Source organism: Stylophora pistillata, chromosome 13, assembly GCF_964205215.1.
Source record: "Stylophora pistillata chromosome 13, jaStyPist1.2, whole genome shotgun sequence".
Lineage (NCBI taxonomy): Eukaryota > Metazoa > Cnidaria > Anthozoa > Scleractinia > Pocilloporidae > Stylophora > Stylophora pistillata.
This window is the reverse complement of record NC_142531.1, coordinates 6,807,501-6,828,103: the sequence shown is the minus strand read 5'-3', so window position 1 is coordinate 6,828,103 and position 20,603 is coordinate 6,807,501. Positions and strand designations below refer to the sequence as shown.

Sequence of the window (20,603 nt, the reverse complement as noted above, 5' to 3'; positions counted from 1 at the left end):
GGGATCAAAATGGGGTTGAACCGTGTCACTGGATATGAGGTCACGCAGCTTGTTAAAGGCTTCAGATGCTCTGGGCCTTAAGACCACGGACAGTTTTTGTGTGTGATCCTTCGTATTGGCTCTGTCATAGCAGCTAGGTTTGGAAGGAAACGGGCGACGGTATTTACTAATCCCAGAAAGCTTCTTGCTTCCGTGGCTGTGTTGGGTGGCTGCATGTGCTTGATTGCGTGTATTCGATCCTTGTCGGGGGATACGCCTTGTGCTGAGATGTGAAATCCATAATAGTTCAGTTCCGGGACGCCAAATAGACACTTAGCTGGGTTGACTGTCAGGTTTTTTTCTTGGAGCCGTAGCAACACATTTTCTAGGGATCTGTCATGCTCTTCCTTAGTGATACCGTGGACGAGAATGTCATCAGCAATGTTTCTTACATCATGACATCCCTCGAGGACTTGTCCAAGTACGTGTTGGCATAGTTCAAAGCCTACTGATGCTCCACATGGCAGACGCTTAGTTTATTAGATTCGCCGACAGGCAGGGACACCGCAACAGCTTGCGCCAATTACTGCGGGCCCAGTAAACCCACCCATCCCACCACAGGGGAGGACATCCATCACACAGTAATGTGTGCCTACAATATTTAAGTTCAGAATTGTTTGTCTGCAGCAAAACATGTATCATGTTATTGTTGTTTTTGGTTTTCCTTTAGTCCTTCAGGAGTATCTATTCATTGAAAAAGGTTTATTCACTCTGAGTGAGCGATGATGTAATCATGATATCAATTCTTGATTTTAATGCTTTATTCAAATATTACTCATAATATGTCAATTGGTACACTGTAACCACCTTGACTGAAAGAAAACACCATTGCGCATTGAAAATTTTACCCGGAAAATTGTATCTACACTGGATTTCCTGATATGAATCAAGGCATCCTTTGTTCTAAAAGGTTGTTTGTGCCCAAAACAAAAGGATGCAATCTAGATGACAGGAGCCCATCACTCTCTTTTAAACTATGTCAATGATAAGGATAACTTTAGTGCTTTTTTAGTCAAGTCCATTTACAAAATGAAATTGATTGTGACAGTTCATGCCTTCTTTCATACTGCTGAACAAGACTCAGGGAATCTCTGACAAATCTTCCTTCATGATTCAATGAAGACACTTAATCAATAAATCAAATTACTACATGTGCACCCCTTGCATCTAAAGAGCAGAAAAATTTGACTGCTGACCTCAGGGCATATTTGGTTGGTAAGCTAATCATTGGTTATCTGCCTCTCACTTTTGAACAATTAAATTGGTTATATTTTTCACACACGAGAAAAAAAACTATAAGAAAGTTAATTTTTTGTGCCCAAGAAATTCCTATTGTCTCAGTCTTGTTATATTAAAGATTGATTCATTAATTATCATTGTGGTTGCACATCTTTAAGATTCAGTTTAGAAGTTCTCGAGTTTTTCACTGCTATCATTTAAATTTTTTCTCTACCTATAACAACCTTTTCCTTAATTTTCTGATTTATTCCTTCCTAGTCCAAAGCCAGCTTTCCAATATCTGTGGGGCTGTTCATCTTCATGGCCCATTCGACTAGTAATATATTTCCTGAAAAAATAACAGTGCAGTATGTGTCAGTAAACATCACAGTGCAATTTGATATCGTCAGGCCTACTTTGGGACCTTTTGAAAGTCGGCTTAAATCGCCTCATGTTGGCTTAGGCTGCCTTTAGTTGCCTTTGGTAATGCAATGATATAAGGGGTCCACCCTTTTAAATTGACCCCATTCACTCCACTCCAATCAAAAGGAGCAAAGGAGAAAGGGTGGCCAATACAACTCAATAACCTTTATTTAACGTGGTCAAATGTTCTTAGCTAATTAGCAACTTTACAGACACGCCACAAAAAATAAACAGATAAGCTAGAAATAATGATAGGTGCACTGGATTCTAGATTAAGCAGTCCAGTATTGGTCCCTAGGAGGGATCATTGCATTGTGGTCTTAGGCAAGACACTTAACTGTCTGAGTGCTTCAACCTTCAACTCTTCCAGTTGTAAAATGATATAGAAATAATATTTGGTGCACTGTATTCTAGATTAGGCAGTCCAGTTTTGGTCCCTAGCAGGGATCATTGCATTGTGTTCTTAGGCAAGATACTTAACTGTCAAAGTGCTTCAACCTTGAACTCTTCCAGATGTAAATATGGGTACTGGCTGGGAGAGGGGAGAAGGACCCCACAATGAATTACGAGTTAATATGAAGTTAGCAATTAATGGCTTCCATATGCATGGAAACCCATGCTATAATAGTCATACACCTGTCTAGCCCCTGTTTTAGGATGGGAAATTCATACAAAAGGTTGATGTATCAGTCAATATATAGATTGAGGTTCTCTAAAAGATACATGATCCTCTACTTCCACCATCATGTTTTACCAACTTTGAACTCTATAACTCAATGAAACCAGAAAAGGCATAAGCCTTGATCTATCTTAAGATTTTGATAGTCTTTTTTTACATTTCATCTTCATCACGAGTTCCATGATTAAAATACATGTATGAGCCCCTACTTAATGATCTTCTATACTGAAGAAACTTTTTCCAACAAACACGGCTGGGAGGCAAATATTTTATCACATGACCTAGTTTTGTCCCGTGACTAAAGTATACTCGTGAACATTGTGCACGTGCCTTGACAAACTACACTACTTGTCGACAATATCAAGAGATTTGGAGGAACTCTGAGCGACTGCTTTAATGAAATTACACCACTCACGTTCTTTTCTCTCATGGAGTAGATTGTCATTCTAACCTGCAATCTTTCCAATCCACCCTTGAGAAACAATTAATAGCCCGCCTAATGTCTATTGACTGGTTACCTGCTTGTACAGGAGGTCGGCTACAAAGACACTTAAAAGGGGAAATGCTGCCATATAACAGATAGTATGGGCAAACTTGATGGGAGAGCTTGAATTTTCGCAGTGTGGGTTGAGAGAAGGGAAGCCCATTAGGTCTCCGGGTATAACAATAATTCGTGTGAGCTAAATGAGCTATGAGGATAATTATTTTAGATCAGTTCAAGTGATTGTATGGTTATTTTCTTCATTTCGATTGGCCTAAAGGTAGGAACCCATAGGTAGAAACACTCATTTAACATCAGAGAAAAGACATGAATTGAGCCAAATTAATCCCTTCATAGACGTTTTTGTGATAGCAGGGCTTTCTGTTCTCTCAGTGGGAGGTTTGCTCATTTCTGTGGCCTTGTTGATGCCTTTGCTCAGACGAAGGACCGAACATTTCCACGACGAGCCGATCAGATACTTCGGCAGCGAAGTTTACGTGAAGTCCGAACAGTTGCCCTTGTCAAAATCGGGGATGCCGACAATAAACTTAGGATTTCACAAGGATATTGTGCCTGGAGACGTTGCTCTGCGTAAAATTCAACCGGAAAGTGTGAAAAGCGAACCCGTTGACTTAATTTCGCAGACAAATCCTCCGTTACTCAGAGAAACACTTCGATGAGGGTCTAAATGGGATGATGGCTTATATGGCTAAAGATTAAAACTTTGGTAGATTAACGGCTAACGGTGACTGTCTTTCCATAATGGTCACCAGAGACGTTTTAAGATTAAGTTTTTTAACGACTGAAGTTCAGAATTTGTCAATTTTTTACGCCCGATGGCTAAATGTTTGGCCGTTTTAAGGCTATCGGCTAACCCCATTGAGACTTTCTTTGATGAGACATGAAAACTGAATAGTTAAAACAATCGCTTTGCTTGCATATGGGTTACGACAACTTATTAGGTGCTCTATTCAAGGGTAAAGATAAGTCGAATAGGTACGAGGTTTAAGTTTTCGACCTTATGGGATAACACTAGCGCGCTCGCGCAGCCAGCCTGCGTGTTATAAAAACTGGTTACCATGAGACTTAATTTAGAGAGGACCTGCCTATGAAATTTCAAGTAGTGGAGCAAAAGAAATAAAACAACCCAGAAATCGAAAGAAGTGGAGACTAAGAGACAATGTTTCATCATTCACTTTTCAGAGCTTACAAGTTACTTGTAAGCTATGAATATTTCCTTAAAAGGGAACTCGACTGTTGAACGCATTTGTGGTAACGCCGCGTGCGCCATTTTTTTTTGTTCTTATTACACTTTGACGTCATCTCTGATCTACAATAGAACCCGGCTAACTCGAACTCCCAAGGGAAACTAGAATGGTTCGAGTTGGAAGAGGTTCGAGTTAGCTTATAGTAAATGACTGAAAAATTGATTAAGGGAAATTGGACATTATTCGAGTTACTGGAGGGAGGGAGAGGGGGTTCGAGTTAGCCGAGTTCCAGTCAGCGGCGTTCCACTGTATTACTGAAGGAACGCATAACAACATGGAATCTGTTTGTCGAAAAATATAGAATACAATAAAACGATACAACCTTAAGTCCTGATTAGCGCAAGGCACACTGACTGAAATCGGTCTCGGTTCACTGTATTACAAGTCAAGGTACACTATGACCACCTGACTGAGACAAAACTACATTGTGCATTGTTCTCTTACACTAGACAATTTCAACGGAAAAATTATAGCATGCACTGGATTTTCTGATACCAATCAATGCTAAGCCACAAAGGAATATTTTGTTTCTATGATCTAAAAAAACTGTTTATGTGAATAAAAGGTGCAATTTTAGTCAAAAGGAGCTCACCAGCCTCTTCCGGTCTTCTATCAATGGCGTTGTTGACTATGCGTTTACTTAAACAACTCACGAGACATAAAAGATCATTACACTCTCTCGACGTGCACCCCTTGCAACAAAATGGAGACAAAATTTGACTGCTCACCTCAGAGCATATATAATTAGTAGGCTAATCTTTGGTAATCAGGCTCTCGCTTTAGAATGATTAAATTGGCTATATTTTTCACAAGAGATGAAAAACCCTACACAAAGAGTTTATTGTTTGTGTCTAAAAGATTCTTATTTTCTCTTGTTGTATCGTTATCTTCCCTTGCGAAATAAAAAAAATTACGATAAATTCGATCAGTATAGAAGCAGTCATTTCAAAGATTAACTCATAGTCGTAATGATTTGCTCATCTTTTCCTTTAGTCTTCTGATTGATTCCTTCCCCTTCCAAAGCCAGCTGTCCACTTTATGTGGGGCTGTTCTACTCGTTGGCCTGTTCGACTCTCGACATTTCCTGAAAGATTAACAAAGCAGTATGTATAATAAATCATCACAGGGAAATTTGATACGGGTATAATTGTCTTCTCACCAAGCGAAAAAAATGATCACGATAACCTTTTTTCACAAATGTAATTTAAAATAAATTCGACATGCGTGACTGTGTTTTCAGAGGTGTTTAAACTTAACTACAAACTTAACTACAATTTTTTTGCAAAGAGGTGAGGGAATTTTTAGGAAAAGATAGGACGCAAATAAAAGACATTTCTATCCACACTGATCTATAAAGAGCGTTGATATTCAAACCAGGTACCCTCAGTTGTCGATGTTAAAGTTCTGACCTGCAAAGTAAGCTATTAAATGTGAACTAAACAATACGTTTCCGATTCAACTTTTGGTGCCTATAAGGTACCTCTGCAAACTGTATAATTCAGTGTGATGCTAAGACCCTAATCCCTTCATACAAAACAGCGGGGTCAGTTTTTGGAAATCTCCTTCCACTGTTGGTCAGGAGCTGCACTTGCACTGTTGCTTCAAAGGGACCAAATGGAAAATCAAACAATCAATTGGAAATCAAACAATCTTAAAAAGTCTTATAATTTGGATGTATCAACAAAGTCGAAATGGTAAATTGGCCACCGTAAAGGCCAATTTACCATTTCAACTTTGTTGATATATCCAAGTTAATTCGTCACTCCCACCAACGCAGCCCCAAACAGTTTCTTTCGAAACTATCAGCCTTTATTAAAAAATCTTAGTTACGTACTTGGGAATTCAGTCTCGGGGAACTTCTCTGGATACCGACTTAGAAATTCTCGAACTTCGTCTTTGTTTCTCATCTTGTCTATGAGTAGATTCAGTTTTTTGCCCATCACTAGTCCCTTGCGCATTACGTCTATCGCCTGTTCTACGTCATTCATCTCCTCGTACAAGAAGGCCAGTGAAGTCTTTATATAGACTTTCCAAGTGTGATTCTCTTCTAACTCTCGTTCGGAAACCTGCTCTGCTTCCGATAGTAGCTTCATTGCTTCCTCAAAGTTTCCACTTTTTGTGTGACAAATTCCAAAGTTCTTTAAAGTCAAGATGCTTTCTTTGCTTCCTCCCACTCCGAGGTCGTCGAACATTTCCAAAGCGGCCTTATAATACTTAAGGCAGATTTTAAAGTCGGCTTCGGATTTTTCTTCAAGAAAGAAGTGAAGGTCTCCAATGGCCTTCAGGGTTTCAGCAGTCATAAAATGTTTCCCAAGGCTTCTCTGAAAGAGTTCTAACGCTTCTTTCAACTGTTCTTTGGCCTTATCATACTGCTTACTGCGCTTTGAAGTATTTCCTGAAAGGTAGAGAGTTGCTGCTTTTTCTGGGTGATCATGAAGCTGCTCATCGGATACCTTCAAAGCCATTGCAGTTTCCTCTTTAATACGTCTGTTTTCTTTAAAATCTCTTTTATTTGAAAGGAAGCGAGCATTGCTGTTGTGAAAATAAACTTCTGATAACGGTTTTGCCGCAAATGCAGCATCATTTGCCACACGAATTTGTTCCGCTTCTTCCATGACCTCTTGGTACTTCTCTTGCCCTCCTTTCTTCTTGTATTCGTTGCCAAGAAGACACAAAAGATCTACTGCACACACTGGTTGGATTCTTGAGTCAAACGTTTTCGATAACCTTTCAAGGATCTCTGTGTAAAACCTTGGATGAAGACATCTTTCCAAATACATGCACTTTTGAGGAAAACTGTCCAGGAACGGTTCACTGTCGCACACGCTCTCTTTGTCCTGTTTTTCCCTTCCTTGGGCGTAGAATGTGAGAAAATACTCGAAATTGTACTTGTCCTCTTGAAATGATACAAGGGCATCTCTACAGTTGTCCTTACTCCAGTAAATATCAGCATTGTTCGAGAGGCGAGACATGAAGTGGACACAGGCCAACTTTTCGCCCATTGCCAAGAGGTTGGCATACTCATGATCTTGACCAATCTTTCTGGCATAAGCATGAATAAGTGGATGTATCTGATACCTGCAGGAATACAGCTTCTCCACAAGAGATCTGTTCTTCAAGGAGCGAAGGACGGAAATTGGTAAAGTGCCGATGCTTGAACAGGGAGCCTTCATCACAGCTTTGGCAGCATCTGGATCAAACGAACCCTGAAACAAAGACAGGAGAATGAAAGCCTCTTGCTCGGGTTTCTTCAAAAGGTCAAACGAAGTCTTAATGGCCTTTTCTACTGATTCTTGGTCGTCCTCTAGAACTGCTAATGGTTCCTTCTCAAGGCTTTCTATGAGCGTTTCTTCAGAATAGTCTGAAAGCAAGGATCCAACAATGCAAAGTGCCAAAGGAACACAACCACATAGATTTTTGGCGATGTCATCTGCCCTGGAAAGGTTTGGTGGAGCATCTTCATAGAGTTGCACCCTAGAAATTAGGAGATTTCTCGCCTGTTCGGTGGACAAAGGGTCCAACCGGACTTCGCGGGACTGCAAGTTGGGATCCCCAAATGTTTTCCTTGCAGTTACGACAAATGTTACCTTTTGCCTTGATAACCTTCTTACGTCAGATAAAATGCTTATAAATAATGCTCGATCACTCGACTCGAGGACGCCATCGACATTGTCTAGAACAAATGTGACATTGTTTTGGACTCCTTTACTCCAGTCTTTAAGCCACTGCCCTGGGTTCTCTGTTACTTGCTTGCTGACTGTACCACACGAGTTGATCATTTCCACGGCCACCTCGTTGAAATTCGTCTTTGTTAGTAAACTACAAAAGAGCACAGTTCTTTCCTTCTCTGGTTTTGCTAACTCATGAGCCACTCGTTTAGCCACAGTTGTCTTTCCAAATCCTGGTCCACCAGTGATCAGGACAACAGCGACTCCACTCTCAACCATATCTTTGACTTGCTTTATTTCTTGGTCACGGCCAAATATACTCTCTTCTGATATTTTGTCTGGTAAACAGCTGCGGGGGCTGAAAATCGTCGAGTCAATCTCTTCTTGTTCCTGCTCCTTTTCCCATATCTCAGCTTGTTCTTCCAAACGCCGCCGGACGTCGTGATCAATTGGATCGTTCTTCAACGCTTCAATTTTCTCTACATGCTTCCTTCGCTGAACACTCATTTCAAGGGCCTCTAGAGACGACGCTATCTTGTTCCACTTGTCTTCGAAGTCAGCGTTTGCAATTTCGGTAGAGGCACTGTGGCACAGCTCATTTCTGAAGCATTTTATTCGGACGAGGTTTGCCTCCAGGCTATCATCTTCGTCAGCAGGCATGTTGTGCCAACCAGTTGAAGGCGCCGTAAGATGGCAAATTTCACGAAGCAAGAGATGTAAAAGTGTAATGTCGAACGTTTCCGAGGCCGGTGGATGACCTGAGTCAGAAAACAACATTTCCCACTGCTTTCCAAATATTACACCTTTGGGCCTCAGCCGTTCAAGCTTTGCCTTATTCTTGTTTAGCGAGACCTGCAATTTATCTGGTGGGTAAATAGAATTTAAAAGATTGCGTAGAACATGTGTTCCTCCATCAACCACAAGCCGTATTAGTTTTGTGCCGTTCGTTTTCTCCTCTGATGCGTCGTAAACAGTGCTCGCCATGTTCTCTATTTTCTTGACCCTTCGGAAAATCTTTCTTGCATAGTATTCGGAGACATTTCAAGCGAGTGGGCTGATAACAGCGATGTTAACGTGCTGGGCTGATTGATCGGTTCGAGTCAATCGAAGAAAACGCCGCAAAACTCTATTGAAGAAAGAGGTTGCAATAAATTACTTTCTAGTTCGTAGGATATTCCATAACTGAATACTATCTTAAATTTGCATCTGCCTTAGTCATAATAATTAATCTGTTTTTAAGTTTGTCGTCACAACCCTTTCCAGTTCTCTTAAGCGTTAAAATAATGGTCCCATAGCTTCCCCCTAGCTTTATCAAACTTAACTGAACTGACACTATGTGATACCTATCGAGTTGCAGTTTTTTCTGCGCGGCGCAATAAACCCAGTCAAAATGTTGTGATGAAAAATCTCTAACGAGTAGCTAATCACGCGACGATTGTCACATACACATAAACCTCCTTTCACATCTGTAAGTCAGTTTTGTGATAATGAAATAAATCCATAGCCATAAGTTAAGCTATTTCAATTATAAATAAAAGCTTTACCATTTTATAAAATATTCAAGAGAACGTTGTTGTTTTTTGCGCTTTTTAAACTTACCTTAAAAATGTTTCCTTTGTATCAGTTATTATTCTTTTAGACACTTGAAAGTGTTTGTATGAGTATCTCTTCAGTCACTCACACAGCATTCTTCCTACGCCTCGAAACAAGGTAGAACTTTTTTCCGTATCCTTACGAAACAGCTAATGTTTTGAAGTGTTGGTTCAAGACGAGAAGAAAATATGCAAATAAGGCCCTGTTTATACTTCGCATTAGAGACGAATTTAATTCACACGAATTTAATTCCAGCAATTTTCTTCGACAGTAAAGCGACGTCTAAAACAAATTAAATTCGACCTAGACGTTTTATCCGTGTGCCCCAGACGGATAAAACGTCTGAAATGCGTGTCAGTTTTATACGTCGCTTTTCAGTCGCATCGAAGTAAATGCATACATTATTTTTCGAGGACATATATTATTCCACCGGTTAATTTTGAGTCCACGCTGACAGTTTTCACCTGCATGGCATGCGCAAGGGAAGAAGAGTTCCCGCGAAAATAGAAAACATAGTGATTGCAGGAGCCCTTTTCCGAAAAACGTTGAGTCAGACTTGTTGGTCACGCGAGGCTAAAACGAAATACAGTTGTATTTGATGTGACAGACCTGTATGTGTTCGTGTGGAATGTTCTGTGGCTGAACTGGATGAAGACGCGGAGGGATGGGAGCCGGGAAAGCGAGTTGGGTACTGTTTTCCTTGTGCGAGAATTTATACACGAAAATCCACTCCTCGGAGCCCAGAAGCATATATCTTGGTAAATTTGGTACAAATTCCTACGCCTTCGCCTCGCCAGAGCAATCTTTAGCAGTACTGCTTCTCTGAACGCCGCCATGTTGTTGTTGGAAGTTCTCCGCTGATAAAAGTCAATGCGGGCACAAAACGACATCGAAATTATATTCGACGTCTAAAATGAATAGACATTTAATTTCGTCTCCCAGACGAAAAAAATTCATCAATCAAATTCGTCTCATTAAATGCGAAGTATAAACCAGGCCTAAGAGCATTGAAATGTTTTGCTTTAACAGCATAAAAGCGAGAGAGGAGTTCTTTAAAAAAGACTGAATTACTTCCTGCGAAAAAGCCCCGGCACTTTCTCATTAGTAAGGTAAATTTTGTTCCGTTAGTTTATCCAGCTTGTGTGGTCTACTCTAAAATATCCCTCACCTCAATGTTGGTGAACCTCTATTTCAGTTAATGAAGCCTGGAATGCACCTGCTCCGAGTAGACAAGATTGCATCCAGTGAACTGACAGCATAAATCGAAAAGCGTTTAATTCGTAGTTACTCGACAGCGACACGCTAGCGTTCCAAGAAAAAGGTAATGATGATTCATGCCCCTTTTTCGAATTCCAAGAAAACCAACAGGTCCAGAACCTGCATATGTCTTTCATAACAGGTTCTGGACCAGTGGTTGTTTATAGCCTGGTGAGTTGTAGGATGTTTTTTTTATTTATCGAGTTTTTTTTTTTGGGGGGGGGGGGTTCACATGGTTTTCAGAGGGAAAGGAGGGGACCAGTCGTCGCACACAGAGACTAAAAGAAAAATCACTGTCAATTAACTGCCAATAAGGGGGCCATGGACACAACTAATATCTCTCGAACCCCCCCACCCCCTCCCTCCCGCGATAAACAGTGACTGGTTCCTGAGATGTTTTGAACGAGATTTAAGATTTGTTTTTTTTTTATGTCAAATAAGTAAACGAGATCATATGCAAGATTTCGTTTCACTTGTCGGTACTATCATTCCCTTGGTAATTTGGGGTTATTAGATAATGAAGTAATATCTTCATCTATTAATTGCAGTGTTTCGCAGTTTTCATAGAGGCTTGGAAAAAAAAAGAAAGAAAAAAAGTTGTGGTAATACAAAATTCTCAGAAACTCGAGCTGTCGTGGGAGCAAATTCCAAGAAATGTTCTCAATTGAGCCGAATGATCAGGCTGCCAAGAATATCGTCTTAATACATCCCTGCACGAGATGACACAGGACACAATATGGCTCATAGTACCACTCACATGGCTTGAGGTGCAACCCATTATTAAATTTTGATTTGTAACAAACCAACATAGGTACCTCAAAGTTCTTGGCCAGAAAAAAAGTTATGCCAAATAGAGCATGAGCAGTAATCAGACGTGTTTGATGTAATTTGCATTAGACATTATTTGTTTCGGCAGATTGGCTGCGACTTGTCGCACGTTAGTCCTAAGCGAAATAAGAATGAGGAGTAAAACCATTAAGACTATTTATTTGATTTATGGGGAAAAAAAAAACAATTTGCCAAATTCTAAGAAGAGTAGAGAGCATTTCATTATGTAAACAGCCGTGTAATTGATCATGAAAATATCTTGAGTTGAAGACGTTGACGAGCCTCCACAGAATAACAAGAAAAAACGGCTGATGAATTTGCTTAAGACACCGACAACACAGGGACAATCTTTACATCGTGATTTATAAACGTTCTAATTAAATTCATATATGGAGGAGGCATATGAATAGTATCCCATCCTTTTCTTGACATTCATCCTATTTAGACGAACATAACAGAAATCGATTCCTTTCCTTGTCAGCGCCTGTTTTGCTCGATTTACCCTTCCAACCTGAGGTGTAGGAGGGATAACTGATCCTTAATAATCAAATGAATGGTGCGGCTCTTAATCATTCTAGACTCCAAAAAGGTTTGACTGATTAAATAACAGAACTCAACTTAAATATTCGTCCATTAAAAAAGTTTTCAATATCTTATCGTCAGGTGTATGGCGAATTATTTAAAAAGTACGTAACTCTTCCTCGCCATTCTTTTTACGCTGCCGTATACCAGCATGAGTTACTAAAATAGTCTAATCCTGTAAACATTTGAAAATATTTGAAAAATATTAGAAGTTTTGGGAGCTTGCCTAATTCTTTGGACAGATAGGAAACATAATGCCTGCAATGCGTTTTTTCGTCGGGTCAGTTATAGTCTCTTGCAAATAAATCTAGTCAAAGACCTTAGCCTTTCGTAAAATTGTTATTGTGAATCTTGACTGCAGTTCTTCTCTTTCCTTCTCATCTTCTTTTTCCTTTCTTCTTTTCTCTTCCTGAAAGTTGAAAACACCGCGGTGGATACCAGGAATTACTACAGCGTTGCAGGACACTGCTGCTTCAAATAAGTTCAATTTGCTCAACAATGATAAAATTTTTTTTTTTTCGTTTTCGAGTTATCGATGGAAAGGTTATTTTGTAAATATCCTAAGAAAAACAAAATTGGTGAGGGATTTGAGGTATTGAGGATGAAATAAAAGTAAATAAAAGTGACGGAGTTAATTAGTATAACAGTTTTGGTTCAAGTCGATCTGCACTAGATTTGAGTTATTTAAAGTTAGAGCCACAGGGTGCCTTCTATTTACCGTTTACTTGGAGAAATTACTTACTTGGAAATTGCGTCTCAGGGAACTCCTTCGCTCCGACGAAGGGCTAACGCTCGAAACGTCAGCTTTTGTAATCATTACGGTGGCCAATTTACCATTTCAACTTTGTTGATATAGCCAAATTATTCCTTTGGGTAACGATTGATAAACGATCGTATCGGGTCTTTGTTTCCCATCTTTTCTATTGGCAAGTTTAGTTTCTTGGCCATCGACAGTCCTTCAAGCATCATTTCTTTCGCCTTATCCGTGTTTCCCATCTTGTCATGTAGGATGGCCCATGTAGTCTTTATTAAGACTTTCCAATCATGGTTCTCTTCTAATTCTCACTCAGGAACTTTTTCTGCTTTTTCCAATAAAATCATTGCCTCGTCAAAGCTTCCTCTTTTCTGATTACATATTGCACAGTTTTTCAAAGTCAGGATGCTTTCCTTTGCTTCCACCCTCGACGATATCGTCGAACATTTCTATGGCTGCGTTATAGAATTCAAGCAAATTTTTAAGTTGTCTTCCTCTTCCGTTCCCCCACCAAGAAACAAACGAAGGTCTGCTAGGGTCTTCAGGGCTTCGGCTGTCATAAAATGTTTACCAAGGCGCCGTTCAATGAGTTCGAACGCCCTGGTTAACTGTTGTGTAGCTGTATCACGCTGCTTACGGCGCTTTGCAAGGAATCCTGAAAGAAGAAGAGTTGCTGGTGTTTCTGGATGAAGATCGCCCAGACTTGTACTACTGACATCTAGAGCTGATTGGGTCTCTTTCTCAATTCTTTTGTTTTCTTTAGGATCTTTTTTATCGGAAAGGAAACGTGCGTAATTGTTATGAAAGTAGACTTCTGATAACGGATTTTCCCTAAACTTGGCAGCATTCAAACGATAAATTTCTTCCGCTCTCTCCATAAGTTCTTTGTACTTCTTTTGGTCTTTCTTCCTACACTCATGTCCAAGAAGACACAACAGTTCTACGAAATGCATTGGCTTAATAGTTGAGTCAAATGTGTCCAATAACTGCTCAAGAAGGTGAGCATAATTCTTTGGATGAAGACACTTTTCCAAATACATGCACTTCTGTGGAAAACTCTCCAAAAGAGTTTGAGAGCCTTCCATAATTTCTTCATCCTTTCCCTCCCTTCTTTGAGCGTAAATGCAAAGGAAATGCTCGAAATTGTTCCTGTCCTTGTTGAATGAAAATAAGGACTCTTTGCAGCTGTTTTTTTTTTCCAGTACAATTCGGCGTTCTTTGCAAAACGAGACACAAAGTAAACACAAGCCAATTTTTCTCCTCTAGCTAAGAGATCAGCATGCTTAGCTTGACCAATCTTCCTCGCATACGAGTGAATGAGGGGATGCATCGGGTACCTCTTAAAACGTGGTTGCTCGATTATTAACGAACTCTTTTTCAAGGAGCGAATTATCGAGATTGGCTGAACTTCAGGAATTGAGCATACTTTCATCACAGCTTCAGCAGCAACTGAGTCAAATGACCCCTGGAAAGTTGACATAAGAACGAAGGCTTCTTGTCCAGCTTCAGTCAAAAGATCAAAAGAAGTCTTGACGGCCTTTTCTACAGACACTTGATCGTCCTCTAGAACAGCAAGTGGTTCTTTCTCCAGGTTTTTAATTAGAGTTTCTTCAGTGTAGTCTGAAAGCAGGGATCGAACAATGCAAAGTGCCAAAGGAACACAGCCACAAAGTTCCACAATGCGCTCTGCTTTAGAAAGCTCTTGGATATTTTGAACCTGAGCAACCAGGAGATTTCTGGCCTGTTCGTTTGACAATGGGCGTAGCCTGACTTCTTTTAACAGTAAGTCATGACTTTTAAATGCTTTTCTTGTAGTTATCACAAATGTGACATTTTTTCCCGGAAACATTCTTACATCACGTAAGAAATTGAGGAAAGATTCGCAATCTTTAGACTCAATGACTCTGTCTGCATTGTCAAGAACAAAAGTGACCTGGTTTTGAATCTGTTTGCTCCAGTCTTTAAGCCACTGTCCCGGATTCTCTAGTACTTGCGTGTTGACCACTTTACGACATTAGTTGATCATTTCCATAATCGCTTCGTTGAAAATTGTCCTCGATAATAGGCTACAAAACAACACAGTTCTTTGATTTTCTGCTTTGGCTAATTCACAGGCCACTCGCTTGGCTACAATGGTCTTCCCAAATCCCGGTCCCCCAGTGATCTGAATTACAGAAACCGTTCCACTTTGAACTTTATCTTTGATGTCTTGTATTTGCTCACCACGGCCAATAATATGTTCTTCCGACATGTTATCGGGAAGACAACTGGAGAATTCGGAGTCTTTTCCACTCTTCAGCAGTCTTGTCAGCCCTGTGCCATTTGTCTTTTCCTCAGATAGATCGGTCACGAAGGGTCCACTCAGACCAGAAGACGTTGGAAAGGATGTCATGGGCTACTCGGATGTCAAAAAGCTCTTTAAAAACAATTCGTTTAGAGAAGGACAGGGACGTTAGCTTGTCTTCAGATAACCATGAATTGCGATTTTCAATCTACGCGAATTTTATAACCAGTCAGCAGGGAAATTTCCCAATTCTGGAAAAGACTCGATGACGAATTTATGATCAGTCAACTGGAATATTTCCCAATTCTAGGAACTCTAGGAAAGACTTAATGACGAATTTCTAGTCAGGCAATGAGTCACAGAAGCGAACAAATAAGAGGAAATAAGTCACATTTTTCGATGAATTACGAGTTTCTTGTTCTGACTCGAAAAATGAAGGGGCTATTGTAAATTTTTTTTTTGTTTTCTCGCGCGCGTCAGTCTATTTCGTCTTGTTTAAGTTGAAACAAAACTTAGAGCTGGACGGAAAAATATTTGGCTCTCGTGTATGACGCATGGACCTTGCTGCGCTCGGTCCGTACGTGATGATCTCGAGCCAAATATTTTCTCGTCCGGCCCTCCCACTCAGTCGTTGAGTACATATTATTGACACATGTGATTTCTCAATTATGTACGGAACATAATGACGAAAACTCATTGCGGATTTTCTCGGGAAACTTGAATGATGAAATAAAGTTACATACTGCCGAAGCTTAATCCAAGGAAAGCCGTAGGATGCGATAACATATCGCAAAGTGACTATTGCGTATTACAGCTCCCGCCATTGCACAGCCACTGACATGTTTGATTAACTATCTTATAACAAGTTGCAGTTTGCCTATGGTTTGGAAAAGTAGCAATATTTCCGCCATATGTAAGAAGTCGGAAGAGACCGACAAGGCTAACTATGGGCCAGTTTCACTATTGACTGCTTTTTCCAAAGTCTTTGAAAGAGTCACACTTGCTCAGATGTGCGAGGCCTTTCGATGCAAGCTGTCTCATAATTTATCTGGTTATTTAAGGGGACACTCTTGCCGTTCAGCTCCACTTAAGATGACTGAGGATTGGAGGGCAAGTCTCGATAGGCGAGAAGCTGTCGTTGCAGTCGTGGTTGATCTTAGCAAGGCTTTCGACTCAGTGTGTCATTCACTTCTTTTAGCTAAATTGACGGCCTATGGTTTTTCAGGGAGGGCATTACAACTCATGACTGCTTATTTGTGTGAGAGGAAACAACGTGTTAAACTTGGCAATACTTATTCTCAGTGGAGAACCGTTAGAACTGGGGTCCCTCAGGGGAGCCTTTTAGGTCCTCTGTTGTTTAACATATATATGAATGATCTAAATTATTATATTGAAGGCACCTCATTGCGATTATATGCCGATGACACAACTGCTTACGCCTCAGATACATCTCCTATTGTTTTACAATACATTATTAACTCAGATCTTCAAGTAGCGCGTACATGGCTCCAACATAATTATTTGCAAATCAATACAACAAAGACCCAAGCGATGGCCATTGGCCCAGTAAATTATAGATATAATACTAATCTACAAGATAATGTAGAGCTGACTGATAGTCTGAAGATTCTTGGTGTCATTTTAGATGAAAGAATAACATTTAAGCCCTATATACAAGTACAGTTAAGAAGGCATATGCTAAGGCAGCTGCCATGCGTAAGCTGCGTAAGTTTATACTACACGATGTTATGATTCGCCTTTACAAAGCATATGTACTACCCCACTTAGAGTATTGTAGCCCACTCCTGCTAGGAATAAGTAATGGACTCAAAGACAAGTTAGAGGACACTAATTGCTACATCCTAAGGACTATCCTAGGGTATTCAAGCTCAGTGTTTTATTATTTTCTTCTTAATTTAGCTAAATTACAAAACTTAGAGACACGGAGGCAATTCCAGTTATTAGTCATTTTGCATAAATGTTTAACAGGACAGGGACCGGAATATCTTAGTAAGTTTTTTAACGTTTTAAATGTAAATTACAGCCTAAGGGGGTCTGGCACACTTCTTAAGCTGCCATCGTTCAACTTATAATACATGCACAAGTCATGGTCATAATCAACTACTCAGCTTTGGAATGGTTTGCCCACTAGAGTTAGGGAATGTCCGGACTTGGCTGCCTTTGGGCGCGTGTTGCATTCGTATATGGCGAGGCTATAACTCGATTTTTAACAACTTTCGCTTATTAATTAGATAGTACATACAAATTAGATAATATATAGCTTTTCAATATTTTTATCTTTTGATATTAGTTCTTATTAGCTCATTATTTGTAATTAGTTTCACGTTCATGTTTTAAACGAGCAATTAGCTCTTAGGTGATACGTGCGTAAATAAAGTATTAGTATTAGTATTAGTAAGTTAGAAAGGTGGATGTCCAAGTGATATGTATCTATTACTTTCTGGGATTTACTGCTGCGTACAATGATGTGCGATGCTATCCAGTTATGGCGTGTTAGCTCCACGTCACACTTTGGTTAGCCTGCGTGCAGACGTCTCCTATTTCCTTTGTTGCATGCGGAAAAGAATCTAGAGTTTGAACTATAGCTGTACTCAAAGTCATGATTCCTGAGCGCCTTTATAATAATTTTTTAAAATGAAGGAGGAGGCGCCTCCATAGAAACAAAAAGATTTTCGATGTGACCCATGACGTCACACCATATCATTTTGGGAATTCGAGGGGAATACACGTTTTCCAGAATCTGTCGATCGTAGGCATTCTTAGAACCCATTAAGTTTCCGAGAAATGTTGCAAGTTAAAAAGATACGGAAGTTACGGAAGTAACGAAACACTTAACGTTTCTCTTGAGACATAACTGTAGTTGTAACTCTTGAATAACTCAAGGTTCACGATGTAGGGCAGGATCACGACAGATTGAGAGTCTTATATCAAGTTTAATGACTTAAGCAAGTAAAGTACCCATTATCTATTTTGTATATGGTTATCAAAATGAACGATACTAACAAAACATCCAACGCGCGATGATGTTGTATTTTTAGTTACGTTTGAGTAATTATTCGCCAAGAACCTGATACTGGCAACAATCCTGAAAGCCTATTAAGTCTCCCAATACTCCAAATAAACCAGACATTATATCCGTGTTCAAAATGTTACTCACCCGTCACAATACCTAGTATAGTACCTTTATCATTTAACCACGGTCACTCTAAATACTAAACCTCGTGTGCACGACGTTACTCAGCACTGAATAAAAATTATGAGTGAAATTTAATACCCTCCTCTGAAAGAAATTTGAAATGCAAAAGCTTTTAAAAATCTCCTGGAGAGGAGAAAACGTCTATCAAGCATAAACAGGTAACGCAGACGCGATTTTCAAGTCACTGGTTGGTCTCCCGAGAAAAATTCAAGCAGCTTGGTGAGTTTGCTAGCAACACTGACAAAAAAAAAGTGACAAACTTTGGTATATTACTTTGGAAAGGAGTAAATTCAAATTAATCTTGTGAGTAATCACTTTTACATAAAAGTGATGTTATTTTTCTCCTAGGTCTAAACTATCGACAAGAACACAACAGATATCAATTCCCTTACTTATCAGAGGTTACATTTGCCAAATACCCCTCCAACTTGAAGATGTAAAGGGGCTGGCGTTTTTCAAAGTGAACGATAATTCTGGGGCTTCTAAGGAAATTTCAAAGATGGAATAGTGCGTTGACTTCAGCTTTGCAATTTTTCTGATGAGAGCTTTATGGATGCACCGCTCTCAATTGCTATCATTAATGGTTACGATTTTTTAAAAGCTCAACCACAGGGCTTCAAAATTCCTGGAAACAGTTAATGATGAGTTTGTTTCAGTTTTCCGAGAAAGCCGATACTATACTTTGCATAATTATGTCTCTCATAACAGTTCAGCTGTTACGCACGGTTGGAGATTGAAGATGAATTTTTAAAAGTCTAATCTTCAGACGATTCACTTCACGTCTTTAATAATAATGTTATTTTCGCTCTACTCGTAATTTTGTCTCTATCATTTAGATAATGAAGTAAAATATTCATTTATCAAGTGCGGTATTTACTGATATAATGGGGTTCTGAGAGATTCGTGATTCACAATAAAGTCCTGCGGTTTTTCTCGGAAACTTGACGGAGTAGATGACAAATTCTTAGAAACTACACCATAAATAAACTATCAGGTTGCCTTGAAGATGGCGCAGGCTAATGTGATGTAATGCTCGAAGTGCAAACCATCATCAAACGTTAGCTGAGAAACCAGGGAAGATACCTCAAAGGAAAAGAAAAACAGTCATGACAAGTTAAGGATATGTAGAATTTCGATCGTTTTCGATATCAAAACGTTTGTTATCCAAGTATGACGTACGTCGGCCTTTTACACTGCGATAAACTGCCAAAGATTTAAGAGTCCTTCATCATCTCTTCCACTTTTCTAGGAAAATGTAAAGGAATGCAGATAATCTGCTTAGCGGGAATCGTAAAGGGCTTTTAGTGGGAAGTTTTGGCTCATTACTTCATCCAAGATAAACGTTCGCATTGTTTTTGACAGTCAATATAAACTTTCTTTATTTTAAAGCAGTCACGCTGATCGACAAATATTCTCACGATGTGGCCCAAATAAACCATAGCTAATACAGGGGATAGGAATAAACCAAAGTGGTTTATTTGTTAGACCGTTCATACTAGGAATACTGAACGATGCCATTTCAGATTGTTACTCGATCATAAAGTTTAGATTTTGCACATACAAAAATACTTAGTAAGTAGAAGCTAAAACGGTTACATGATATCTTGAAACTGGATCCAAGTTACAACCCATTTGTTTAAGAAAGTAAAGCTTTATGAGTATAGGATATTTTTCATAGTTTGAAATTAGTTAGTGGAAATGAACAGGTATCTGATCCAAATAGAAGCAAGTCACAAATCTCACATCATGGAAATCGACTATCATTGCCGGACCGTCACGGTCATTACATATTATAGGGGTGGACGACCTCATTACAGCAGTTGCACGAAAGTAAACAGTTTGAAACAAAATCTCAGAGTCTATTACAGACCTTGAATAGGGCATTTCTCATTCATCGACGCTAATATAGACTCTAAAAACGAATTCAGTCTAATACTGAGAGATCACCAATTATGTTCAACTGCAGTTAAACTTCCATTGTAGTTAAGCTTTTAGACGAAAACCATGTCCGGGGATCTTTATCTGTCAACATCATGAACGCAAGCACGGTCTCATAAGAACACAGCTGAGCTTTGGATGACGGTCAAGGAATTCTTTGATTTCTTTTTGGTTCGATAGCTGAGTTATTGCTTGGTTTAGTCGTTCGTTCATTTCAAATGCTTTCCTCATGATTTCTTTTGCTTCTTCTACATTTCCAATGTCTTCATGTAGAAGAGCCAACTGAGTTTCAATCATAATCTTCCATTTGTGATCCTCTTCTAAGTCAGCCTCGGCGACTTTCTTTGCTTTCGTAAGGATATTAATGGCCTCTT

At 39.5% G+C, this 20,603-nt stretch overlaps 2 protein-coding genes and 1 pseudogene across 4 annotated transcripts in view; all 3 read right to left on the bottom strand.

The window, feature by feature from the left end:
* Positions 1–4,388: 4,388 nt before the first annotated feature.
* On the bottom strand, positions 4,389–10,688 carry LOC111344808 (uncharacterized). 2 transcript variants are annotated; one of them, XM_088742834.1, is made up of 3 exons: positions 10,538–10,688; positions 5,943–8,902; positions 4,389–5,192 (listed from the first exon to the last, which is right to left on the bottom strand). In XM_088742834.1, the coding sequence occupies exons 2-3, from the start codon at positions 8,758–8,760 to the stop codon at positions 5,098–5,100; spliced, it is 2,913 nt and encodes a 970-aa protein (XP_088598960.1). In that variant the 5' UTR covers positions 8,761–8,902; positions 10,538–10,688; the 3' UTR covers positions 4,389–5,097. The 2 variants fall into 2 exon arrangements, with proteins under 2 accessions (XP_088598960.1, XP_088598961.1); XM_088742835.1 differs by lacking the exon at positions 10,538–10,688 and adding an exon at positions 9,376–9,784.
* A 909-nt stretch (positions 10,689–11,597) lies between these two features.
* Positions 11,598–15,182, bottom strand: LOC148717426 (uncharacterized; annotated as a pseudogene). Its single transcript, XR_015994827.1, has 2 exons — positions 12,779–15,182; positions 11,598–12,445 (listed from the first exon to the last, which is right to left on the bottom strand). The product of XR_015994827.1 is annotated as an uncharacterized LOC148717426 (transcript).
* Positions 15,183–19,640: 4,458 nt separating this feature from the next.
* Positions 19,641–20,603, bottom strand: part of LOC148717425 (uncharacterized) — a 3,631-nt gene continuing 2,668 nt past the window's right edge. Inside the window, exon 1 of the mRNA XM_088742836.1 lies at positions 19,641–20,603. This exon is cut by the window's right edge and continues 2,668 nt beyond it. Coding sequence (XP_088598962.1) covers positions 20,323–20,603 — 281 coding nt within the window. The 3' untranslated portion in view covers positions 19,641–20,322.